At 58.6% G+C, this 25,958-nt stretch overlaps 1 protein-coding gene across 1 annotated transcript; it reads left to right on the plus strand.

Moving 5' to 3' along the window:
- Positions 1 to 1,488: 1,488 nt before the first annotated feature.
- On the plus strand, positions 1,489 to 25,473 carry LOC104297595 (gastrula zinc finger protein XlCGF26.1). Its single transcript, XM_054179518.1, has 3 exons — positions 1,489 to 1,730; positions 6,205 to 7,241; positions 24,782 to 25,473. The coding sequence occupies exons 1-3, from the start codon at positions 1,489 to 1,491 to the stop codon at positions 25,471 to 25,473; spliced, it is 1,971 nt and encodes a 656-aa protein (XP_054035493.1).
- Positions 25,474 to 25,958: the final 485 nt, after the last annotated feature.

Raw genomic sequence — 25,958 nt, forward strand, 5'->3', positions numbered from 1 at the left:
TTTTAGTTCCCTCCTGTTCTTCCCTCTCTGCTCCATCTGGGGACTCCTTTGGGGACATCCTTGGTCCCTCTGGGATCGTGTTGGGGTGCAGGGAAGTCACTGAGGGTCCCAGGGAGGCATTTTGAGCTCTCAGGCTGCTGCTGTGCTGTCCCTGGGGGCATTCTGGGCTGGGGTTTTGGAGGTTTTTTTTGTTAGCACCAAAGCAGATCCATCCCCAGGTCTCCAGAGAGGCAGCAGCAGGCTCTGTGTCAGCAAGTGTGAGCTGCAGACTGAATTTCAGCAGAAGCAGCTATTTGTCTCAGGTTTATTTACTGACTCTCTGGGGGTTTAAGTGGTGCCACAGCCACTGGTCCCTGGAGTCTGTTCTCAGGAGCACAGCAATGCCAACATCCAGTTCCCTCCCCTGCCTCCTGCCTAGGAGCAGTTCCCAGCAGGGCTCCAGAGGGATGCTCACACAGGCACTGCACCAAGCCTGACCTAGCTGTGGGTGTGCTGCATCAGTTTGTCAGGTCCTCCTTGAACTGTTGGGGGCTTGGGTTTGTTGTTGGTTTGTCTTTGGTGTTCTGGATGAGATTTGGGAGCCAGAGGTTTTTGTTTCTGGCTGTGCTGTTGGCAAGTGCCAGGTGCTGGGGTTGGGTTTTGGCTCCTGGTGACTGCAGTTTGAGATCCCTTTAACACTCCAGAAGATGTGCAGCTCCTCACAGCTCCCTTAGCCAGGGGTTTTCCTGTCTAAAAGTGAGTCTCTGGTTTCAGTTCTGATGTATCAGAGGGTGGAAATGACCTCAGAGATCATCAAGTCCAACCTTTAACACTCCAGAAGATGTGCAGCTCCTCACAGCTCCCTTAGCCAGGGGTTTTCCTGTCTAAAAGTCAGTCTCTGGTTTCAGTTCTGATGTATCAGAGGGTGGAAATGACCTCAGAGATCATCAAGTCCAACCTTTAACACTCCAGAAGATGTGCAGCTCCTCACAGCTCCCTTAGCCAGGGGTTTTCTTGTCTAAAAGTGAGTCTCTGGTTTCAGTTCTGATGTATCAGAGGGTGGAAATGACCTCAGAGATCATCAAGTCCAACCTGTCACCCAACACCTCATGGCTAACTAAACCATGGCTCCAAGTGCCACATCCAATCCTGACCTGAACACCTCCAGGGACGGTGACTCCAGCACCTCCCTGGGCAGCACATCCCAACGGCAAAGAACTCTTTTCGGTGAAGAACTTTCTCCTCCCCTCCAGCCTAAACCTCCCCTGGGCACAGCTTGAGACTGCGGCCTCTTGTTCTGGTGCTGCTTGCCTGGGAGAAGAGCCCAACCCCCACCTGGCTACGGCCTCCCTGCAGGGAGATGTAGAAGAGCAATGAGGTCTCCCCTGAGCCTCCTCCTCCTCTCCAGGCTAAGCCACCCCCAGCTCCCTCAGCCTCTCCCCCCAGGCTCCTGGGGGGCGTGGTTGGGCTGTTTCGGCGGCTCTGATTGGCTGCGGCTGCCCGGCAGCAATGGCGGCCGGCAGCGGCGGCTCCTCGCTGTGCCTCGGCAGCGCCCGGGGGGGAGGAGCTGCCGCGCTCTGGGAGCTTCCGATTGGCTGCGGCCGCCCGCCCGTGGGCGGGACTTCCGTTGCAGGCTGCGAGCCGCTTCTGCTCCCCGTCGCACGTGGCCGCAGCAGCCGGAGGGGCCGGGCCGGGGTCTCCCTCCCAGCGCTCTCTGCTCGGCAGCAGCCTGCCGGGGCCGGCGGCTCCCTGTGCGCTGAGCTCTTCCTCCTCCTCCTCCTCCTCCTCCTGTTCCTCCTCCTCCTCCTGCTCTGCTTCGCACTTGTCCCGGGGTCCAGGTGGGGTGAGGGAGTCTCTGGGGCTGAGTTGGGGGTCGTGGGGTGGGGAATGAGGGAATGCTCTCTGGGGGGCTGCGAGGGGTCGGGAGGGTCGCTTGGGTTGGGGAAGGGTTTGTGGGGCAGGGGTCGGTGGGGCTGGGGCGGGGAGAGCCTCTGCGGGGATCTAGGGGGAATCGGTGGGGTTTGGTTGGGGGCTTCTGGGGATATGGGGGGGGGGGGTGTCCGTGGCGTACGGGGTGGGGGTGGGTCTGTGAGGTCCGGGGGAGCTCTGCAAGCTTGGCGCTTGGGGCCTGTGCGGTTTGGGGGGGGTGGTCGCTGTGATTGTGGGGACCTCTGTGCGGCTGTGGGGGTCTGCGGTGTTGGGGGTGGTCGAGAGGGGCTGTGGGGTAGGGCAGAGGAGTGCAGGGTCGGTGAGCGTCGTCTGTGCTGTTCTGGGAGGGGTCTGTGCGGTTGCGGGGTGCGGGCCCGCGGGTGGGGTTGGGGGGTCGGTGGGGTTCCTTGTGCTGCTGAATCCCCCTGCTAGGGGCAGCTGCAGACCCTCTCTGGTTGTTGCTGTGTTGCAGGCGGAGCCATTGGTGCCCTGCAGGGGCTGGCCCTGGACACACCACACCCCCCCCCCTGCTCACTGCTGCCCTTTGGGGTCTGCTGTGGCCAGCAGGGGTCGTGGGCAGCGTGGGGGCTGGGGTTCAGCAGAGGCTCTTCTTGGGGTGGCTCTGGGGGGAGCCCTGGGGGGTTGGAGTCTTTGTGCTGGCAGCTGCTGTGCTAAAGGGCAGTGCCTGGGTTGAGGGCCAGGCCCAGGGGGGAGCCCAGGCTATGCTTTGGCTGTGCCCTGGCTCTGCCCAGGCTGTGCCCTGGCTGTGCCCAGGTTATGCTTTGGCTCTGCCCAGGTTGTGCCTTGGCTGTGCCCAGGCTGTGCCCAGGTTATGCTTTGGCTGTGTCCTGGCTCCTGATGGCAGTGATGAGGCAGATGATGCTCTTCAGACCACTCCTTACACCTCACCCCACATCCCAGGGGCAGGAGTCACCTGAGCTCTCACTCCCTCTCTGTTCCCCCCTTCATCAGTTCCTGTGTGAGGGGGCTGCAGGGTCCCTCCCCACCCCTCCTCTGCAACCCTCTCCCTTGGCTGGAGCCCTCCAGCTCATCCCAGCCTTCAGCCCTTCCATTCTTGTGCTCCTGCTTCCAGCCCAGGTCCCTTAGAGGCTTCCTCAGCCACCACATTTATTTTCCCCTCCCAGGGCCACAGGACAGCAAAGACTGCAGGGACAGGGATGGGCTGGGAGTGAGGGAAGGGCCTGGGGGTGGTCAGGCAGGAATTAGGCCTTGTCCCCCCCAAAAGGGGAAGGGATCCAGTGCCCAGCTGGAAGCTGTGTGTGCAGGAAGTGCCAGAACCTGGCAGCACTGCAGGGGACCAAAGGAGTGAATTGTGCTGCAGCTCTGCAGGTGGCAGCTGGGAGATGCACAGCAGCCCCTGGGCACTGTGCCCTCCCATCCAACCTCATCTTCCCCTTGGGGATGTGGGGTGGCAGCTCCAGGAGAGCTCCAGAGAGAAAGGGGCAGGGAGAGAAGGCAACAAAAAACCCTTTCAGCTGAGGCTCTTTATGCTCCATGTGTGTGGGGGTGGTGCTGGAGCTGCCAGGGTTTGCCCAGGATCCAAGTGAGGGCTGAAGAGGTTTAGCAAGAAGCTGGGCAAGTCCCTTCCCCCTTCCCTGCATCTCCAGAGGGCAGGAACCTCCCTTGCTCTGTGTCCTCAGGGCTCCTCTGGTGGTCTCTTGGGGAGTGGGCACCACAGAGAGGGCCCTGCTGGCAGGGGGGGGGCCTGCAGGGCAGAGCTGAGCACAGAGCTGGTGGGGTTGGGGTCTGTGGGCAGCAGCAGGGAGGAGATCTGGAGCCAGAGCAACAGCTCCTGGCAAATGCAGCTGCAGGCAGGGGGAAGAAGCTGCAGCCAGGGCCTGGGAGAGGCTGCCTGGAGGCAGCTCCCTTGTGGTGCTGCCCTGCAGCTGTGTGCTGGGCAGGGAGCTGAGCCTGCACTTGTTGAGGCCTCCCATCTCCAGCAGCCCTTCCTCCCTGCCTGCTGTGCCTGTGCTGCTGGCCTTGGGGGCTGCCCCCAGCAAGGTGCAGCTCTGCTGCATGGTCCTGGGCAGTGCTGAGCCATCCCTTGGAGTTCAGTCCTCTGCTCTGAGCCCTTTGCTTCTCTCTGGCAGGGGCTGGGTCCTTCTCTCTCCATCAGCCCTGCCCCTCTGGGCTGGGGAAGAGCAGAGGCTGCAGGGGGTCTGCAGAGTTTGCACAGCTGCCCCTTGGAGCAGGCCAGCAGGTAAAGAACCCAGACTGGGGGGGCAACAGCAGGACCCCAGACCATTGCTGATGAGGTCCTGGGGCACCTCCCAACCTCCTCCAGGCCTCCCCCTGCCCATCACATTTCACCAGTCCTGAGGGACATCAGCTGTGGGAGGAGGCTGTGGGACCCCCAGGTAGGTGGGGGTGAGTTGTGTGGAAGGAACTTGAGCCTCATCCAGGCTCTTGAACACCTCCAGGGATGGGGACTCCACCCACCTCCCTGGGCAGCACATCTGTGGTGGGTTGAGAGAGAAAGGCCCAAGTTTTCCCTCCCCCACTAAGAAGGAATGAAAACCCACAGCTAACTCCTGCTTCCAGCCCTGTTCCTTAGATGCTTCCTCAGCCACAGCATTTCCCACTCCACCCTTCCAGCTGCAGTGGCAGTGGAGGTGGGGGACCCAGGGCCATGGGACAGCCAAGGCAGCAGGGACATGAATTGGCTGGGAATGAAGGAAGGGCCTGGTAGTGCTCATGCAGGAATTAGGCCTTGTCCCCCAAAAAAGGGGAGAGGATCCAGGGCCCAGGTGGCAAAGGTGTGTGCAGGGAATGGCAGAATCTGGCAGCATTTCAGGAGGTGAAAGGAGTGAATTGTGCTGCAGCTCTGCATGGGTCAGCTGGGAGATGAACAGCAGCCCCTGGGCACTGTGCCCTCCCATCCAACCTCCTTTTCTCTTGGGGCTGTGGAGTGGCAGCTCCAGGAGAGCTGCAAAGAGCAAGCTGAGAGAAATGGTCAGGGAGAGAAGGAAGCCAAACCCTTTGCACTGAGTCTCTTTGGGCTGCAGGTGTGTGAAGGGTGCTGGAGGTGTGAGGTTTGGGCAGGAGCCAGAGACTCCTCCAGCATCCCTGTAAGGGCTGAAGAGTTTGAGCAAGAAGCTGCCCAAGTGCCTTCCCCCTTTGCTGCATCTCCAGAGATCATGAACCTCCCTTTGTGTTCTCAGGGCTACTCTGATCTCTTGGGGAGTGGGCTGCAGAGGTGTGTGCAGGGCAGAGGTGAGCATAGAGTGGGTGTGGTGGGGGCAGGGCCAGGGAGGAGAGCTGGGACCAGAGGAAGATGTGCTGGCAAATGCAGCTGCAGGCAGCAGAGCCCTGGGCAGGCAGTGGGAGGAAGCTGAGGCAAGGCCTGGGAGAGGCTGTGTGGAGGCAGCTGTGTTGTGGTGCTGGCCTACAGCTGTGTGCTGGGGGCTGTGTGCTGGGCAAGGAGCTGAGTCTGCAGTTGTTGAGGCCTCCCATCTTGATCAGCCCTGGCTGTGTGCTGTGGCTGTGCTGCTGGGCTTGGGAGCTGCCCGCAGCAAGGCTGAGCTGTGCTGCCTGGTTGTGGGCAGTGCTGAGCCATCCCTTGCAGGTCAGTGCTCTCCTCTGAGCCCTTTGCTTCTCTGTGGCAGGAGTTGTGTCCCTCTCTCTCCATCATCCCTGCCCCTGTGTGCTGTGGAAGAGCAGAATTTGCACATCTGCCCCTTGGAGTAACCCAGTAGGTAAGGAACCCAGAGTGGGGCAACAGCACGACCCCAGCCCTCTCAACATTCTCCAGCTCCTCTTGCCCACCACATATCACCTCTCCATGGGCTCTGAGGGACATCAGCTGTCATGGGAACCTGGAAACTCCCCAGGCTGCTGGGGGGGTCAGTTGTGTGCAGGAAGTGATGCTTGGGGCCGAGATGTGGAGGGTGGTGGGTCAAGATTGGAGGTGGTTTGGTCTTCCTCGGTCAGTGCTGTTGCCTCCATTGTCTGAGCCAGGAGAGATCAAAGCACAGGGCCTGGGCCAGGAACCACCCTGCCAGTGCCACCAGGCTCCAGGAGAGTTGGACAAGACCACTTTTAAGTCCCAGGGTACCTCAAGCTACTGGTCACAGGGGTCTCAACACAGGTATTGGAGGTCTGAGCCCACACTGTGATAAAAACTGAAGGTTTGAGGTCCCCTCTTCATTCTTTCCTCCAGCTGGATGTTGGGAGTCAGGGACTGTCATGACCCAGGCAGGATCTGAGGGTTTCTGGTCCTGGGCTCAGGTGCTTCCATCTTCCCAATCACACTGCTGTGACCCCTTCCTCCCACAGTATGGCCTCACAGAAGGACCCCGACAAGAGCTGGAAGGAGAAGCAGCACCCAGAGAACAAGTTGGACCAGCCAAAGTTCAGCCCTAAGGGAGAGGATAAGGAGGAGGAGGAAGAAGAGGACAAGAGGGAGGATGATGATGGTGAGGTGAATGATGACTGTGACAATGATGAATATGAAGAGGATAATGATGAGGATGAAGGTGACCAGGATGATGAGAAGAAACATATGAAGGAGAACGAAGTCAGAGCCGGTCCCTCTGTGCCACCCAAGCAGCTGAATCAGTGCCCTGAGTGTGGGCAGAGCTTCCCACCTGGCTCAGAGCCGGTGAAGCACCACTGCCCCCAGCCTGGCCCCCGGCCCTTCTTCTGTGGTGAGTGTGGCAAGAGGTTCAGCAGGAGTTCTCACCTCGTCCAACACACTCGCACCCACACCGGCGAGAAGCCTTTCACCTGCGGCGACTGTGGCCAGAGGTTCAACCGCAGCTTTCATCTCAGCCGACACCGCCTCACCCACACGGGTGAGAGGTCATACAGCTGTGCTGACTGCGGCAAGCGCTTCAGTACCACGGCTGACCGTGCCAAGCACCGCAGTGTGCACAGCACCGAGAAGTCCTTCACCTGCGGGGACTGTGGCAAGAGCTTCAAACGCTGTGATACTCTCACCGTCCACCGCCGCATCCACACCAGGCAGAAGCTGTTCCCCTGCGCTCAGTGCGGCAAGACCTTCACCACGAGCACCTCGTTAATCCAGCACCAACTCATCCACAGCGGTGAGAAACCTCACAGCTGTGCCGACTGCGGTAAGAGTTTCACATGCAGCTCCACCCTCGCCATGCACCGGCGGCTGCACAGCGGCGAGAAGCCCTTCACCTGTTCTAAGTGCGGCAAGAGCTTCACCCAGAGCTCTAACCTCACGCAACACCGCCGCACCCACACCGGTGAGAAGGCCTTCGCCTGCGCGGACTGCGGCCAGAACTTCACCCAAAAGGGCCACCTCGATAGGCACCGCCGCACCCACACCGGTGAGCGGCCATTCACCTGTACTGCCTGCGGTAAGAGCTTCACACAAAAGGGACACCTCACCAAACACAGCCACACCCACCTCAGGGAACAGGCCACGCTGCAGGGGAGGCACAAATAAATCCACCCATGGCTTGTCTGGTTCCCCCTTTCTTCGTGTCTCCCTGGGGTAAAAAAATCTCTGTCCTTTGCCCAGTTGTGGCAATAAAAATCCCAGCTCACCAAATCCTGTCTGGTTGCTTTTCTTTTAGACATGTGTGCCCTAGAAATGGGGCTGGAGCTGTGTGCCCAGTTCAGGGAGGTCAAAGTGAGGTTCTCAGAAGAGTCTTGAGAGTGTCTTGCTAGGGGTATCTCAGAGGTGTTTTTTGAGGGGATGTCAAGGGATGTTAGGTGTTTGGAGGGTGTCCTTGCCATGATTGAGAGCCAGGGCTCAACCTGATTCAGGCTAGGTGTCCACTTTATCATGCAAAATCTTTTCTTTCTAAAAGCTAACACAACAAAGCAGCAGTTTGTAATTGGTTACAGAAAATACATCACAGGGGTACCTTTATCTTATCAGGGTTTCAGCAAGCAACAAAGGAAAACCAGCAACCAGGCAACCAGCAACCAGGCAACCAGCACCAGAACAAGGGGACACAGTCTCAAGCTGTGCCAGGGGAGGTTTAGACTCGAGGTGAGGAAAAAGTTCTTCACTGAGCGAGTCATTCGTCATTGGGATGTGCTGCCCAGGGAGGTGGTGGAGTCGCCGTCCCTGGAGGTGTTCAAGGGGAAGATTGGACGTGGCACTTGGTGCCATGGTCTAGCTGTGAGGTCTGTTGGGACAGGTTGGACTTGATGATCCTTGGGGTCTCTTCCAACCTTGGTTATACTGTGATACTGTAAAATTGAGACCTGGGACGTTCAAGTGTCTCAGTGTCCTTCCTAAACTGAGGGGCCCAGAACTGGACACAGGACTCAAGGTGTGGCCTAACCAGTGCAGAGTACAGGGGCACAATGACTTCCCTGCTCCTGCTGGCCACACTCCTTTTCAGCTTCCTCCTTTGGAGATGATCAAGGCTCTCAAAAAGGTCAAATGTTCTTGGCTGGAATCCACCGAGGGCCTCTCTCTGTGGGAACACAAGCACATCCTCTGCCCCATGTTACTCAAGGGTATGGGCCTAAAATCTTTCCTGTTTCAGGGTCTCAAATTAGCACTGCTGCTTTTTCTCATGTTTCCAAAGCAGCATTACTGGTAAAATGTCTGATGATAGGAGGGTTACTATCTACCAAGGAGCAGTTTAAAAGCTTGAATACATACAGAGCTTTCTGCAACCTTTCCTCCGCTGCTGCATTTCCCATTCCCCCTTTCTGTTGTTAGGGAAGGCGCTTCAGCCTTTGGTGAGAACGCTCAGTAAGTGACTGACCAGTGAGGGAACGAGGAATCCCTGTGGTGTGAACAACTCCCCAAGAGTCAAGAAATGGTTTAAGCATTGCAGAAACACATGCTGGCCTGGTTTCATCTGAGCAGGAAGGCCTGATGTGGCAAAGGCTCGTACAAAATGTCTGCGAGCGTCGCGTGGCTTTTCTCCTGGGTGACAGGAAGCACACAAGGCTCCAGGAAAGGGATCACTGGAGGAGTGAATACATAGAATAGAATACATAGAATAAACCAGGTTGGAAGAGACCTTCAAGATCATCCTGTCCAACCCATCAACCAATCCAACACCGCCCAAGCAACTAACCCACGGCACCAAGCACCCCATCAAGTCTTCTCCTGAAAACCTCCAGTGAGGGCGACTCCACCACCTCCCCAGGCAGCCCATTCCCATGGGCAATCACTCTTTCTGTATAGAACTTTGTCCTAACATCCAGCCTGAACCTCCCCTGGCGCAGCCTGAGACTGTGTCCTCTTGTTCTGGTACTGCTTGCCTGGGAGAAGAGACCAACATCCGTCTGTCTCCAACCTCCCTTCAGGTAGTTGTAGAGAGCAATAAGGTCACCCCTGAGTCTCCTCTTCTCCAGGCTAAGCAACCCCAGCTCCCTCAGCCTCTCCTCGTAGGGCTTGTGTTCCAAACCCCTCACCAACTTTGTTGCTCTTCTCTGGACTCGTTCCAGCAAGTCAACCTCCTTCCTAAACTGAGGGGCCCAGAACTGGACACAGGACTCGAGGTGCTGCCTAACCAGTGCAGTGTACAGGGGCAGAATGACCTCCCTGCTCCTGCTGGCCACACTGTTCCTGATGCAGGCCAGGATGCCATTGGCCCTCTTAGCTGCCTGGGCACACTGCAGCCTCATGTTCAGTCTACCATCAACCAGCACCCCCAGGTCCCTCTCAGCCTGACTGCTCTCCAGCCACTCTGACCCCAGCCTGTAGCTCTGCATGGGATTGCTGTGGCCAATGTGCAGCACCTGGCACTTGGATGTGTTCAATCTCATGCCGTTGGACTCTGCCCATCTGCCCAGCCTGTCGAGGTCCCTCTGCAATGGAGTTGTGGTTACCAAATTCAGAAGAGTGTGTAACTCTGTTGTAAACTCTGCAACCCTCTTGGGTTAACTCTTCCTGCAACGGAAGGAAAAGCACGTTTCTGACAGTCAGGACACGCAGCTATGGTGTTAGCAGCTCGCTGGGAGGACAGAGCCAAACTGCTGTTTCAGTCCTCCTGTGTTCTGGTGGAACAAAGGATGGCTAAGCCTGGCTCTTGTGCAATACGATCTGGCAATCCCTGCACTGGCAATGTCCAGTCACCAGTGGTGTCCCCCAGGGATCGGTGCTGGGCCCCATCCTCTTTAATAGCTTCATTGATGATCTGGATGAGGGGATTGAGACAGTCATCAGCATGTTTGCAGATGACACCAAGATGGGAGCAGATTTGTCTGCTAGAGGGCAGAAGGGCTCTGCAGAGGGACCTCGACCCACTGGACAGATGGACAGAGTCCAACAGGATGGCATTCAACAAGTCCAAGTGCCAGGGGCTGCACTTTGGCCACAGCAACCCCATGCAGTGCTACAGGCTGGGGGCAGATTGGCTGGAGAGCTGCCAAACAGAAAGGGACCTGGGGGTGCTGATTGCCAGCTGCCTGAACATGAGCCAGCAGTGTGCCCAGGTGGCCAAGAAGGCCAATGGCATCCTGGCCTGCATTAAGAATAGTGTGGCCAGCAGGAGCAGGGAGGTCATTGTGCCCCTGGACTCTGCATTGGTTAGGCCACACCTTGAGTCCTGTGCCCAGTTCTGGGCCCTTCAGTTTAGGATGGACATCAAGACTTGAACATGTCCAGACTTGAACAGATATGTCAAGACTTGAACATGTCCAGAGAAGGGCAACAAGGCTGGGGAGAGGCCTTGAGCACAGCCCTGTGAGGCGAGGCTGAGGGAGCTGGGGTTGTTTAGCCTGGAGAAGAGGAGCCTCAGGGGAGACCCTATTGCTGTCTACAACTACCTGAAGGGGGGGTTGTAGCCAGCAGGGAGTTGGTCTGGAACTGAAAAAGCAAATTTAGGAGCATCACTTGGATGTAAAGGGATGCTAAAGAAGCAACCCTTTAGGTCAATAACAGTTAAATGCCAATATCCTGGTATCATTGTGGGTGAGGGTAGCCCTGGTTGAAGGCTCCCCATGTCTTCCAGAACATCATTACTCTTTCTGAGATCGTGGAGCACCTGTTTGGTTTTTGATGACAAAACCAGGAGAGTTCCATGGACTCCTGGAGGGTACAGTGTGCCCTTTCCCCAATTGCTCTGTGATTAGTTCTTGGAGTGCACAAAGCTTTTCCAATGGTAGGGGCCATTGATCCACCCAGACAGGGGGATTTGTTTTCCATGTTAACTGGAGGGTGTCGTGCACCGCAATGGCCCCCTCTAAAAATGGGGGTTCGTGGTCATCCCCCACATCATGACCCCATAGCACCATAGGCACAGGCACAGGATTGGGCAGGAAGGAGGAGCCAGCACAAGTTCTGCACCATGAGGGTAGTGGAACATTGGAACAGGTTGCCCAGGGAGGGGGGTTGGGGTCCCTATCCCTGGGGATCTTCAACGGGAGGCTTGACAGGGCTCTGGGCAACCTGATCTAGTTGAGGATGTCCCTGGGAAGGTTGGCCAAGAAACCCTTCTAACCCAGCCCATGTTATGATCAGTGAGACAGGGGAACCAAGCAGATTCTGCATGAAGTGCAAAAGGAAGACACCACCTGGGGCTTCTCAGAGCTCTGGGCCTGGCTGTGGTTGTGGATTCCTGCCTTGGGCTTCAGTCTCAAGAAGTTGGTTGGAGCAATAACCCTCAGCTGGTTCCCCTTTGTTTGCATGGCTGTTAAGAGTGCAGGGCATGTGTGAGTGCTGGTCTGCTTCAGGGAGCAGAGCAGCAGACAGCAAGGACCTCTCTGGGAAGAGCTGGGGCAAATGTCACCTTCAAGAGCAGGCCCTAAGCCTCTGTCTTCTCCTAAGCTCCCATTTCAAGGACCAAGCCTAAGGCCTGTCTGCAGTTCATAGAGCAACACTGAGCAAGACTTTACTGAGGTTCTTTTCCCTTCTTTCTGTTGCTTTTGGGAGACTCTTGAGTTTCTCATTCCATCAGCTGGGCAGGAGATGTTCTCCTCCCCTTTCATTATGTGTTTTGGAATCTCTTGGGTTCGTCACCAGACATTGGTTTGGTCCCCAGCTGTGTTCAGACTCTTCCCTTCACCTTCTAATCACAGAAACACAGAATCAACCAGGTTGGAAAAGACCTCAGAGATCATCAAGTCCAACCTACCACCCAACACCCCCTGACACCTAAACCATGGCTCCAAGTGCCACATCCAATCTTTTCTGAACACCTCCAGGGATGGAAAGGCCAGTTTGGGGTCACAAAGAGCCAAGAGGTGCCAACTTGGGGCCAGAAAGGGCCAATAAAAGCCAACTGGGGCTGGAATGGGCCAATTTGGGGCTAAAAGGAGCAAATTAAGGCCAATTTAGGGCCAGAAAGAGCAAATAAGAGGCCAAAGAGGGCCAATAAAGGCCAACTTGGGGCCAAAGAGGGCCAATTTGGGTCTAAAAAGGGCCAATAAAGGCCAATTTGGGGCCCAAAAGGGCCAATAAAGGCCAATTTGGGGCCAAAGAGGGCCAATTTGGGTCTAAAAAGGGCCAATAAATGCAAATTTGGGGCCAGGCCAACTTGGGGCCCAAAAGGGCCAATTTGGGGCTTAAATGGGACAATAAAGGCCAATTTGGTGTCAAAAAAGGCCAATTTGGGGCCAAAAAGTGACAATAAGGGCCAACATGGGGACAAAAGGAGCCAATATCAGGCCAAAAAGGGCAAACAAGGGCCAATTTGGAGGCAATAAAGGCCAAGTTGGGTCTAAAAAGGGCCAATAAAGGCCAACTTGGGGCCAAAAAGGGCCAATAAAGGCCAATTTGGGGCCAAAGAGGGCCAATTTGGGTCTAAAAAGGGCCAATAAATGCAAATTTGGGGCCCAAAAGGGCCAATAAAGGCCAATTTGGGGCCAAAAAGGGCCAATAAAGGCCAGCTTGGGGCCAAAGAGGGCCAATTTGGGTCTAAAAAAGGCCAATAAAGGCCAATTTGGGCCCAAAAAGGGCCAATAAAGGCCAATTTGGGGGCTAAAAGGGCCAATAAAGGCCAACTTGGGGCCCAAGAGGGCCAATTTGGGTCTAAAAAGGGCCAATAAAGGCCAATTTGGGGCCCAAAAGGGCCAATAAAGGCCAACTTGGGGCCAAAGAGGGCCAATTTGGGTCTAAAAAGGGCCAATAAATGCAAATTTGGGGCCAAAAAGGGCCAATAAAGGCCAATTTGGGGCCCAAAAGGGCCAATAAAGGCCAACTTGGGGCCAAAGAGGGCCACTTTGGGTCTAAAAAGGGCCAATAAATGCAAATTTGGGGCCAAAAAGGGCCAATAAAGGCCAACTTGGGGCCAAAGAGGGCCAATTTGGGTCTAAAAAGGGCCAATAAATGCAAATTTGGGGCCAAAAAGGGCCAATAAATGCCAACTTGGGGCCCAAAAGGGCCAATAAAGGACAACTTGGGGCCAAAGAGGGCCAATTTGGGTCTAAAAAGGGCCAATAAATGCAAATTTGGGGCCAAAAAGGGCCAATAAAGGCCAATTTGGGGCCCAAAAGGGCCAATAAAGGCCAATTTGGGGCCCAAAAGGGCCAATTTGGGTCTAAAAAGGGCCAATAAATGCAAATTTGGGGCCAAAAAGGGCCAATAAAGGCCAACTTGGGGCCAAAGAGGGCCAATTTGGGTCTAAAAAGGGCCAATAAAGGCCAATTTGGGGCCCAAAAGGGCCAATTTGGGGCTTAAATGGGACAATAAAGGCCAATTTGGTGTCAAAAAAGGTCAATTTGGGGCCAAAAAGTGACAATAAGGGCCAACATGGGGACAAAAGGAGCCAATATCAGGCCAAAAAGGGCAAACAAAGGCCAATTTGGAGGCAATGAAAGCCAAGTTGGGTCTAAAAAGGGCCAATAAAGGCCAACTTGGGGACAAAGAGTCAATTTAGGTCTAAAAAGGGACAATAAATGCAAATTTGGGACCAAATAGGGACAATAAAGGCCAAGTAGAGCAATTTGGGGGCTAAAAAGGGCCAATAAAGGCCAACTTGGGGCCTAAAGGAGCTGATTTGAGGCCAATAAGGACCAATAAAAGCCAATTTGGGACCAGAAAAGCCAATCTGCAGACAATAAAGAGCCAATGTGAGGCTAAAAAGGGCTAATAAAAGCCAACTTGGGGCCAAAACCGGCCAATTTGGGGCTAAAAAGGGACAATAAAGGCCAACTTGGGGCCCAAAAGAGCAATTTGTGGCAAAAATGGACTAACAAGGGCCAATTTGGGGGCAAAATGGGGCAAGTTGGGGCTAAAAAGGGGCAATTATGGACAACTTGGGGGCAGAAAGAGTCAAGTTTGGGCTAAAAAGGGCCAATAAAGGCAAATTTGGGGCCAAAACAGGCTAATTTAGGGGTAAAAAGGGCAAATTTAGGGCCAGAAAGGGCCATTTAGGGTCTGGCTGTGCCCTTCCCCTCCCCCCAGTACTCACCTTGCACTTCCCAGTCCAGAGGTTGGGGTCCCTGTAGGGGTGGGGAGCACCAAGAAGCCACCATTAAGGGAGGGGGCCAGGTCCCAGTTTGCCCAGTGCCAGGGCCCCCCCTCCTCCAAAAAGCAGCCCTGGACTCACTTGAGCCCTGGGAGCAGCTGCTGCTGAGTGATGTCATCAGAGAGCTCCTCTGAGCCACCACAGACACTGCAGGAAATGGGGAGAGAAAGGGAGAAACTGGGAAATGGGGTGGGGGGGGGGAAGAGAAAATGGGGGTGGGAAAGGAGGAAAAGGGGAAGGGGGGAAAAAAGGGATGGAAAAAAGGGGAGGGGGTGAGGGGAAAAGGATAAAAGCAGATGGGACACCCCACCCCCCCCCCAAACCCTCCATTCCCCCTCTGCTCCCTTCCCCCCACACAAGGTGGATTTGGAGAGGTGGGGACAAAGGGAGAGGGCTTTGTGCCCACTCCAAAAGCTGCTTCTGTGGGGAAGGGGGAGGTAGAATGAAAGCTTTGGGGGGGAGGGGGGGGGGTCTCTAAAGTCCTAAGTGAGGTCCTCAAAGCCTTTGGGAGGACCTTAAAACTCTGGGGGGAGCCCAAAACCCTGAAGGGGGCCCTGAAACCCTGGTTGGAGGGGGGTGGTGGTGTCACCAAAGCCCTCCCAGATCCCTGGGGGGAGGCCTGAAGAAGAACCTCAAAGTCCTGGGGGGGTAGTTAAAACCCTTGGGGGGAGGGGAGGGTCTTAAAGCTCTAGGGGAGGGTCCCAAGGCCCTAAGAGGCTTTGAAAGCCCTGGGTTAGGGGAGACCCAAACACAGAAGGCCACAAAACCCTGGGGGGGGGGAGGGCAGGAGGTGGTCCTCCAAACCCCAAAGGACCACCCCCCAAAACATCTCCAAAGGCCTTTTCTTGGGGGGGAGGGCACCTCACCTTTCCCCAGGATGTCCTCAGCTCCATCCTCTCACTGCTCTTCATCCTCATCCTCATCATCAACATCTAAGGGGTGAGGAAGAGTACAGTGGTGAGAGACCCTCCCCCTCAAGGTATGTGGTGTGACCCCCCCCCTGGTATCCTCAAGATCCTCTCCCTTTAAAGCCTCACTTCAGGATGAAGCTTCCATGCCTGGACTTCTTGGCAGGCCAACCATCAGCTTCCTCTTCCTCCTCCTCCTCCTCGCTGCCCGCGGCGCTGCCTCGCTCCTCTTCGGCCTAGGTGGGGAGAGGAGGTGAGAGGGTCACAGAGAGAGGGTTTGGGGAGGGGGTAGCCCTCCAAATATAGACCCCCCCCCCCCCCCCCACACACACACACACACATCCCCCTCCCCCCCCCCTCTGGTGGTGGAGCCTTCAGCCTCAGCTGGTTCTCCTCAGCCTCTTCGGCCTCGCTGCTCCTCTCCCTCTCCGAGCAGCTGCTGCCGGCCAGGGTGGTGCTGGGGGGAGGGGGGGGGGGGAGGGGCTCAAAAGGCCATTTGTGGGGGAGGGGAAGGTCCCCCCAAGAGGTCTTGGAAAGGGTGAAAAAGGTCTGGGGGGGCGAGGAGGGAGTCCTGGGCTGGTGTCTAGGGGGCTGGGGGGGGAGGGTCCTGAAAGGACCTGGAGTCGACTACAAGGGGCTGGGGGGGGGGGGGGGGGGGTCCTGGGGTGGTTTGAGGGGGGCTGGGGGTGTCCTAGAGGGACCTGGGATGAAGTAAAAGGGTCTGGGGGTGTCCTGGGGTAGTTTTTAGGGGGCTGGGGGAATCCCAAAGGGGCCTGGGATGAGCTTAAAGGGTCTGGGGGTGTCCCAGGGTGGTTTGTGGGGGGGTTGGGGGTGTCCTAGAGGGACCTGGGATGAAGTAAAAGGGTCTGGGGGTGTCCTGGGGTGGTTTGTGGGGGGCTGGGGGTGTCCTAGAGGGACCTGGGATGAAGTAAAAGGGTCTGGGGGTGTCCTAGGGTAGTTTTTAGGGGGCTGGGGGAATCCCAAAGGGGCCTGGGATGAGCTTAAAGGGTCTGGGGGTGTCCTGGGGTGGTTTGAGGGGGACTGGGGGTGTCCTAGAGGGACCTGGGATGAAGTAAAAGGGTCTGGGGGTGTCCTGGGGTGGTTTGTGGGGGGGTTGGGGGTGTCCTAGAGGGACCTGGGATGAAGTAAAAGGGTCTGGGGGTGTCCCAGGGTGTTTTGTGGGGGGCTGGGGGAATCCCAAAGGGGCCTGGGATGAAGTAAAAGGGTCTGGGGGTGTCCTGGGGTGGTTTGAGGGGGACTGGGGGTGTCCCAGAAGAACCTGGGATGAACTAAAAGGGTCTGGGGGTGTCCTGGGGTAGTTTTTAGGGGACTGGGGGAATCCCAAAGGGGCCTGGGATGAGCTTAGAGGGTCTGGGGGTGTCCCAGGGTGGTTTGTGGGGGGGTTGGGGGTGTCCTAGAGGGACCTGGGATGAAGTAAAAGGGTCTGGGGGTGTCCTGAGGTGGTTTGTGGGGGGGTTGGGGGTGTCCCAGAGGGACCTGGGATGAAGTAAAAGGGTCTGGGGGTGTCCTGGGGTGGTTTGTGGGGGGCTGGGGGTGTCCCAGAAGAACCTGGGATGAAGTAAAAGGGTCTGGGGGTGTCCTAGGGTAGTTTTTAGGGGGCTGGGGGAATCCCAAAGGGGCCTGGGATGAAGTAAAATGGTCTGGGGGTGTCCTGGGGTGGTTTGAGACGAGCTGGAGGTGTCCTAGAGGGACCTGGGATGAAGTAAAAGGGTCTGGGGGTGTCCTGGGGTGGTTTGTGGGGGGCTGGGGGTGTCCTAGAGGGACCTGGGATGAAGTAAAAGGGTCTGGGGGTGTCCTGGGGTGGTTTGTGGGGGGGTTGGGGGTGTCCTAGAGGGACCTGGGATGAAGTAAAAGGGTCTGGGGGTGTCCCAGGGTGGTTTGAGGGGGGCTGGGGGTGTCCTAGAGGGCCCTGGGATGAAGTAAAAGGGTCTGGGGGTGTCCTGGGGTGGTTTGAGACGAGCTGGAGGTGTCCTAAAGGGACCTGGGATGAACTAAAAGGGTCTGGGGGTGTCCTGGGGTGGTTTGTGGGGGGCTGGGGGTGTCCTAAAGGGACCTGGGATGAACTAAAAGGGTCTGGGGGTGTCCTGGGGTAGTTTTTAGGGGGCTGGGGGAATCCCAAAGGGGCCTGGGACAAGCTTAAAGAGTCTGGGGGTGTCCCAGGGTGGTTTGTGGGGGGGTTGGGGGTGTCCTAGAGGGACCTGGGATGAAGTAAAAGGGTCTGGGGGTATCCCAGGGTGGTTTGTGGGGGGCTGGGGGTGTCCTAGAGGGACCTGGGATGAAGTAAAAGGGTCTGGGGGTGTCCTGGGGTAGTTTTTAGGGGGCTGGGGGAATCCCAAAGGGGCCTGGGATGAAGTAAAAGGGTCTGGGGGTGTCCTAGGGTAGTTTTTAGGGGGCTGGGGGAATCCCAAAGGGGTCTGGGATGAGCTTAAAGGGTCTGGGGGTGTCCCAGGGTGGTTTGTGGGGGGTTGGGGGTGTCCTAGAGGGACCTGGGATGAAGTAAAAGGGTCTGGGGGTGTCCTGGGGTGGTTTGTGGGGGGCTGGGGGTGTCCTAGAGGGACCTGGGATGAAGTAAAAGGGTCTGGGGGTATCCCAGGGTGGTTTGTGGGGGGCTGGGGGTGTCCTAGAGGGACCTGGGATGAAGTAAAAGGGTCTGGGGGTGTCCCAGGGTGGTTTGTGGGGGGGTTGGGGGTGTCCTAGAGGGACCTGGAATGAACTAAAAGGGGCTGGGGGTGTCCCGGGGCAGCCCGGGGGGGGGGGGGGGGGGGGGCTGGGGGTGTCCCGGGGCAGCCCGGGGAGGGGGGGGGGGGGGGGCTGGGGGTGTCCCGGGGCAGCCCGGGGGGGGGGGGGGCTGGGGGTGTCCCGGGGCAGCCCGGGGGGGGGGGTGGAGGGGGGCAGGGGGTGTCCCGGGGCAGCCCGGGGGGGGGGGGGTCGCGGCAGGCCTGGCGTTGGTGTTGTGGGATTGGTCCCAGCCCTGCCCCGGAGCCGCCCCGGGGCTCGGTCACGGCTGGCTCCGCTGCTTCCCTGCCGCCACCTCCTCACCCTCGGCGGCTCCGCTCCGCCCCGGGCCCCATCCCGGCAGCGCTGCCGCTCCCTGTCCCCATCCCGGGCCCGGCCTGGTTCCCGGCCGCCCCTCGCTCTGCTCCCGCTCCTTGCCCTGCTCTCGATGCCGGCGCCGGGCCCGGGGCCGCCGCCGGTGCCGCTCCCTGCCCCGGGGCCGCCGCCGGTGCCGCTCCCGGCGCTGCCTCCGCGAACTCTCGCGAGAGCCGCGCGCCCCCAGGCCCCCCCTCCCGCCTCCCCTGCCCTCCCTTGCGTGACGCCATACGAAGGCGACGGCGGCTCGGAGGGGTGGGGGAGGGACAAAAAGCATCGTCCCCGTGGCCTCGCTCCCCGGCCCCCTCAGCCCCTCCCGCCCCGCCGCAGCTCCCCAGCCGGCAGCTGCCGCTCGCCCGCCAGCACCTCCGGCACTTCTGCCGCGCTCCGGCCCCGCTGCCGCTCCCCGCGGGGCAGCAGCAATGGCGGCCGCGGCCGGCAGCGGCAGCTCCTCGCTGTGCCTCGGCAGCCAGCAGGGGGCGGAGCTGCCGCGCTCCCGCCGCCTCTCATTGGCTGCGCCCGCCCGGGCGTGGGCGGGACTTCCTCTGCGGCCCCAGCACCGCTGCCGCTCCCCGCGGGGCAGCAACAATGGCGGCCGCGGCCGGCAGCGGCAGCTCCTCGCTGTGCCTCGGCAGCCAGCAGGGGGAGGAGCTGCCGCGCTCCCGCCGCCTCTCATTGGCTAAGGCCGCCCGCCCGTGGGCGGGACTTCCTCTGCGGCCCCAGCCCCCGCCTCCGCCGGGCTGCAACGTGGCCGCTTCGGGGCCTCCCTCGCATCGCTCTCTGCTCGCCCAGGCTGCCAGGAGGCTGCAGGGGACGGCAGGCGGCAGCTGCCTCTGCTCCGAGCTCTGCCTCCTGCCTCTCGCTGCTGCTCCGCGCCCCTCGGGCCTGGGCTGTGGGGTAGGTGTGGGCAGCCGCGGGGCAGAGTGGGGGATGCTGGGGTGGGGATCCCTTGGGGCTCGGGGGAGCGGCTCCTGGGGTCGGCATTGGGATGCCCTGGGGCTGAGGGCTGTGTCCTGGAGCTGGGCTGGAGGAGGGAGCCGTGAGGGGTGGGGCTGGCGTCCGTGGGGCTGTGGGGGGGGTGGTCGGTGGGGGTCCGTGCGGCTGTGGGGACGTCTGTTCGGTTGGGTGGGGGCTTGGGGGCCGAGAGGGGCGTGTGAGGGGCTGGGCAGGAGCCCGTGGGGCTGTGCGGGGTTGGGGGTAGGAGTTGTTGGTGCTGGGGGAGGCTGTGTGTGGCTGTGGGGTGGGGAGGCTTGGAGTGGGGAGCGCTGGGGTGCTGCGAGGGGGTGGGTGCGGGTGTGGGGAGCTGTGTGTGGCTGTGGGCAGGGTGTGGGGAGCTGTGGGGGGGTGTGGTGTTGGGTGTGGTGTTGGGGGTGGTGTGGGGAGTTGTGGGGGGTGTGTGTGTCTGTGGGGGGTGTGCGGGGTAGGGCAGAGGTGTTGGGGGTGGGTGGGTGTCGTGGGTGGGGTTGTGGGAGGGGTGTGTGCATGGGTGGGGTCGGGTCAGGGTGGGTGTGTTTGGGGTGTCCTTGTGTGGGATCCCTTGGGGCTGGGGGTTGGGATCTGGATCCTTTGGGAGCCCCGGGGGAGAGCTGTGGCTGGGATCAGGATGCCCTGGGGCTGAGGGGGGCTTGGGCTCCTGTGAGGCTGGGTGGGGGTCTTTGGGGGGAGTTCCAGCCCTGAAGCCCCAAACAGCCTCCCCGGACCCCCTGTGCCCCCCCAGGCAGCCCAGGCTGGCCCCTGCCACAAGCAGGAGGAGCAAAGGCACAGCCCCAGAATGCCTCCCGGAGCTCAGAATGTTCCCCCAGGACACCAAAGTGAGAACCCAGGAGCCTGAGCATGGCCCCCAGGGAGCCAAACCCCCAGCCTGGGACCCCAAACTGCCTGCCTGGGACCCTCAGTTCCTGCCCTGGCACCCCAAAAGTATTCCCAAGGGGCGTGCGGAGCTCAGGCTTGAGGCTTTCCTTCCTCCCTTGGTGTTTGAGTTTGTTATGCTCTTTAACATCTTTATTGATGATCTGGACGAGGGCATCGAGTCCATCATCAGTAAATTTGCTGACGACACCAAGCTGGGGGCAGGAGTTGATCTGCTGGAGGGTAGAGAGGCTCTGCAGAGGGACCTCGACAGGCTGGGCAGATGGGCAGAGTCCAAGGGCAGGAGATTGAACACATCCAAGTGCCGGGTTCTGCACATTGGCCACAGCAACCCCATGCAGAGCTACAGGCTGGGGTCAGAGTGGCTGGAGAGCGGCCAGGTAGGGAGGGACCTAGGGGTGCTGGTTGATGGTAGGCTGAACATGAGCCTGCAGTGTGCCCAGGCAGCTAAGAGGGCCAATGGCATCCTGGCCTGCATCAGGAACAGTGTGGCCAGCAGGAGCAGGGAGGTCATTCTGCCCCTGTACACTGCACTGGTTAGGCCACACCTTGAGTCCTGTGTCCAGTTCTGGGCCCCTCAGTTTAGGAAGGAGGTTGACTTGCTGGAACGAGTCCAGAGAAGAGCAGCAAAGTTGGTGAGGGGTTTGGAACACAGCCCTGTGAGGAGAGGCTGAGGGAGCTGGGGTTGCTTAGCCTGGAGAAGAGGAGACTCAGGGGTGACCTTATTACTCTCTACAACTACCTGAAGGGAGGTTGTAGACAGACGGATGTTGGTCTCTTCTCCCAGGCAGCCAGTACCAGAACAAGAGGACACAGTCTCAGGCTGCGCCAGGGGAGGTTCAGGCTGGATGTTAGGAAGAAGTTCTACACAGAGAGAGTGATTGCCCATGGGAATGGGCTGCCTGGGGAGGTGGTGGAGTCGCCATCACTGGAGGTTTTTAGGAGGAGACTTGATGGGGTGCTTGGTGCCGTGGGTTAGTTGTTTGGGTGGTGTTGGATTGGTTGAAGGGTTGGACACGATGATCTTGAAGGTCTCTTCCAACCTGGTTTATTCTGTGTATTCTATTCTATGTATTCTATGTCTGTGCTGTTCTGGGAGGGGTCTGTGCGGTTGCGGGGCCACGGGTGGGGTTGGGGTGGGGGGTCGGTGGGGGCTCCTTGTGCTGCTGCCTCCCCCTGCTCGGGGCAGCTGCAGGCCCCCTGTGGCTGCTGCTGTGCTGCAGGCGGAGCCATGGGTGGGCTGCAGGGGCTGGCCCTGGCCCTGTGTCCCTGTGCTGGGGGCTGGGCTGGCAGCAGAGCTGAGCTGGCAGCGGCGCTGTGGGGGCTGCTGTGTGCAGGAGAGGTGGTGGTGAGCGTGGGGGGTGGCTGGCAGCAGAGGCTGCTGTGGGGGGGTGTGGGGGAGCCCTGGGGGGTCGGAGGCTTTGTGCCGGCAGCTGCCGGGCGGCTGCTGTGCCGAAGGGCAGCGGCTGGGCCGAGGGCCAGGCGCGGGGGGGAGCTGTGGGCAGGCTGTGTGCTGGGTGCCGTGGGGGTGTCAGGCGTGGGGGCTGTGCTGAGCCTGAGCTGAGGAGCGCCTGGGGCTGGGCTCAGCTGGGTTTGGCTGTGCTGAGGGTGGTGGCATCCGAGGCCTCTGTGCTCTGCAAGCTCTTGAGGCACAAAGATTCCCTGGGGGGTTGCAGACTGATTCTCAGTTTCTCTGCAGGCCTCCTGAGCACAGAAAGGATCAGGGCAAGAGTGGGCAGCAGAGAGGTGTGTGCAGGGCAGAGCTGAGCACAGTGGGTATGGTGGGGGGGTGAGGAGCTGAATCTGCTCTTGTTGAGGCCTCCCATCTTGAGCAGCCCTGGCTGTGTGCTGTGCCTGTGCTGCTGGGCTTGGGAGCTGCCCCCAGGAAGGCTGAGCTGTGCTGCCTGGTCCTTGGCAGTGCTGAGCCATCCCTTGCAGGTCAGTGCTCTCCTCTGAGCCCTTTCCTTCTCCCTGTCAGGGGCTGAGTCCCTCTCTCTGCATCAGCCCTGCCGCTGTGTGCTGTGGAAGAGCAGCGTTTGCAGATCTGCCCCTTGGAGCAACCCAGCAGGTAAGGACCCCAGAGTGGGGCAACAGCAGGACCCCAGCCCCCAGGGCACCTCTCAACCTCCTCCATCTTCTCCTGGCCACTTTATTTCACCTTTCCAGGGCTTCTGAGGGACATCAGCTGTGGTGGGAACCTCAGAACTCTCCAGGCTGGTGGGGGTCAGTTGTGTGGCAGGAGCTATGTGATGGGTTGAGGCAGCCCCCCTCCCCACCACGGGCAGAAATGACAACTCAGGCAAACGGATTGCAAAAGTGATGGAAAGGTTAAATGGAAAGCAGTGAGTGTGTACAGAGAGCCAGAAGCACAGTGACAAAGACCAGATCCCAAAACAGTCCCAAGAGCATCTCATCCCCACCTGAGGGTACAGCCAAGACCCCCCAGGGCTCCTTCTTCCCTGCTCCCCCACTGCTAGGCTAGTCTCAGCTGGCCAGATCTGAGACTGCCCATCCCCCCTGGCCTTGGGCCTAGCCAGGCCCAAGGCCGGGAGGCATCTCCCCCAGTAACTGGCTGAAGGAGGAGGAAGGAAGAGGAAGTGCCAGACCCCGCACTGGATCTTATAGTGGTGCAAAGAATTATGGTAGGAAATACCTAATTTCCTGTGTCTGCCCACTGGGCTGGATCTCTGGACACAGGAAGCACCTCAGGTAGCAGAGGGCACCCAGCCCAAACTGCAACAAGGTGTCACAGTATCACCAAGGTTGGAAGAGACCTCAAAGATCATCAAATCCAACCTGTCGCCACAGACCTCATGACTGGACCATGGCACCAAGTGCCACGTCCAATCTCCCCTTGAACACCTCCAGGGATGGTGACTCCACCACCTCCCTGGGCAGCACATTCCAATGGCAAACAACTCTCTCTGTGAAGAACTTTCTCCTCACCTCGAGCCTAAACCTCCCCTGGTGCAGCTTGAGACTGTGTCCCCTTGTTCTGGTGCTGGTTGCCTGGGAGAAGAGACCAACCCCCTCCTGGTTACAATCCCCCTTCAGGTAGCTGTAGACAGCAATGAGGTCTCCCCTGAGCCTCCTCTTCTCCAGGCTAAACAATCCCAGCTCCCTCAGCCTCTCCTCACAGGGCTGTGCTCAAGGCCTCTCCCCAGCCTCATTGCCCTTCTCTGGACACATTCAAGTGTCTCAATGTCCTTCTTAAACTGAAGGGCCCAGAACTGGACACAGTACTCAAGGTGTGGCCTAACCAGTGCAGAGTACAGGGGCACAATGACCTCCCTGCTCCTGCTGGCCACACTATTCTTAATGCAGCCAGGATGCCATTGGCCTTCTTGGCCACCTGGGCACACTGCTGGCTCATGTTTAGGCAGCTGTCAATCAGCACCCCCAGGTCCCTCTCTGTTTGGCAGCTCTCCAGCCACTCCGACCCCAGCCTGTAGCTCTGCATGGGGTTGCCGTGGCCAAAGTGCAGCCCCTGGCACTTGGACTTGTTGAATGCCATCCCGTTGGCCTCTGCCCATCTGTCCAGTGGGTCGAGGTCCCTCTGCAGAGCCTTTCTGCCCTCTAGCTGCCCAACATCTTCTTCCAGCTTGGTGTCAGCTGCAAACTTGCTGATGACTGACTCAACCCCCTCATCCAGATCATCAATGAAGATGTTAAAGAGGATGGGGCCCAGCACTGATCCTTGGGGCACACCACTGGTGACTGCCTGCCAGCTGGCTGTGGCACCATTCACCACCACTCTCTGGGCTCGGCCCTCCAGCCAGTTCCTAACCCAGCACAGAGTGTTGCTCTCCAAGCCATGAGCTGACAGCTTAGCCAGCGGTTTGCTGTGGGGGATGGTGTCAAAGGTGATGTTTGGGGTTGGGATATGGAGGGTGGTGGGAGAGGGTTGGAGGTGGTTTGGTCTTCCCTGGACAGTGCTGCTGCCTCTATTGAGCTAGAAGAGATCAAAGGACAGGGCCTGGGCCAGGAGCCACCCTGCCAATGCTGCCAGGCTTGAGGAGAGTGGGAGAAGACCACTTGTTAGCCCCAGGGAACCTCAGGGCACTGATCACAGGAACCTGGGGTCTCAGCACAGGTATTAGAGGTCTGAGCCCACACTGTGGCAGAAACTGAAGCTTTGAGGTCCCCTCTGCATCCTTTCCTCCAGGTGGGTGCTGGGAGGTGTTGGGAGTCAGGCACAGTCATCACCCAGGCAGGATCTGAAGGTTTTAGGTCCTGGGCTCAGGTGCTTCCATCTCTTTTGTTGCACAGCTGTGACCCCTTCCTGCCACAATATGGCCTCACAGAAGGACCCAGAGAAGATGTGGGAGGAGAAGCACCACCCAGAGATCAAGCTGGAGGAGCCCAAGTGCAGCCCCAAGGGAGAGGAGGAGGAAGAGGAGGACAGGATGGAGAAGAATGATAACTATGAGAATGATGAGTATGAGAAGGAGGAAGATGAAGGTGACCAGGATGAGGACAAGGATGAAGCCAGAGCAGGTCCCTCAGCGCCACCGATTTGGCTGAATCAGTGCCCTGAGTATGGGCAGAGCTTCCCTCCTGGCTCAAAGGTGGTGAAGCACCACTGCCCCCACCCTGGCACCCGGCCCTTCTTCTGTGGTGACTGTGGCAAGTGGTTCAGATGGAACTCTGAGCTGATCCGGCACCGCCTCACCCACACTGGAGAGAGGCCTTTCATCTGTGGTGAGTGTGGCGAGAGCTTCAGCAGGAACTCCACTCTCAACCGGCACCGCCGCAGCCACAGGAGGGAGAGGTCATACAGCTGTGCTGACTGCGGTAAGTGTTTCACTTACAGCTCTGCCCTCAGCCAGCACCGCAGTGTGCACAGCACTGAGAAGTCCTTCACCTGCAGGGACTGCGGCAAGAGCTTCAAAACCAGCATCAATCTCACCATCCACCGCCGCATCCACACGGGAGAGAAGCTGTTCCCCTGTGCTGAGTGCGGCAAGAGCTTCACCACAACCACTGCAGCCATGCGGCACCAAGTCACCCACAGCGGGGACAAACCGTACAGCTGCGCCGACTGCGGCAAGAGCTTCAACCGGATCTCCAACCTCAACAGGCACAGTCTTGTGCACGGCGGAGAGAAGGCTTTCACCTGCCCTGACTGCGGCAAGAGTTTCACCTGCAGCTCCTATCTCACCCAGCACCGTCGTGTGCACACGGGTGAGAAACCGTTCACCTGTGCTGCCTGCGGCAAGAGCTTCACCCAGAAGGGAAACTTCAACAAGCACCGCTGCACCCGCGCCGGTGATCAGGCCACACTGGTTGGGAAGCATAAGTAGATCCACCCAGATTTTGTTGGGATCATCGTGATCCACCTGAGAGGCCTTTTCTCAACACCAAACTCTCCTCTCTTTCCTCTGCATTTCTCAGAGGCTGGGGGCTCCAGCAGGGACAAACACCTCCTGCCCTCCTGAACACCAAATTAGTTCTGATGAGAACAATTACAGTGCTGAGTCAGCACAGCTGGAGCTGCTGTTAGAACTGGGCTGAGCTTTGCCAGGGTTTGTCTGGCTCCTCCCCAGTTTCTGTCTTCCTGGGGTAAAAATCCCTCTGTCCATTGCCCAGTTGTGTTGATACAAGGCTAAAGTTACCCAAATCCTGCCTGTTTGTTTGTGTTTCAGACATTCCTGCCCACAATGCCTAAATGCTGAGGGCATTTGCTCCCTAGGAATGGGGCTGGAACTGTGTGCCCAGTTCAGGAAGGTAAAAGTGAGGTTCTCAGAAGAGTCTTGAGCGTGTCTTGCTGGGATTGTTCTCAGGGACA

Source organism: Dryobates pubescens, unplaced genomic scaffold, assembly GCF_014839835.1.
Source record: "Dryobates pubescens isolate bDryPub1 unplaced genomic scaffold, bDryPub1.pri scaffold_74_arrow_ctg1, whole genome shotgun sequence".
NCBI classification, from domain to species: domain Eukaryota; kingdom Metazoa; phylum Chordata; class Aves; order Piciformes; family Picidae; genus Dryobates; species Dryobates pubescens.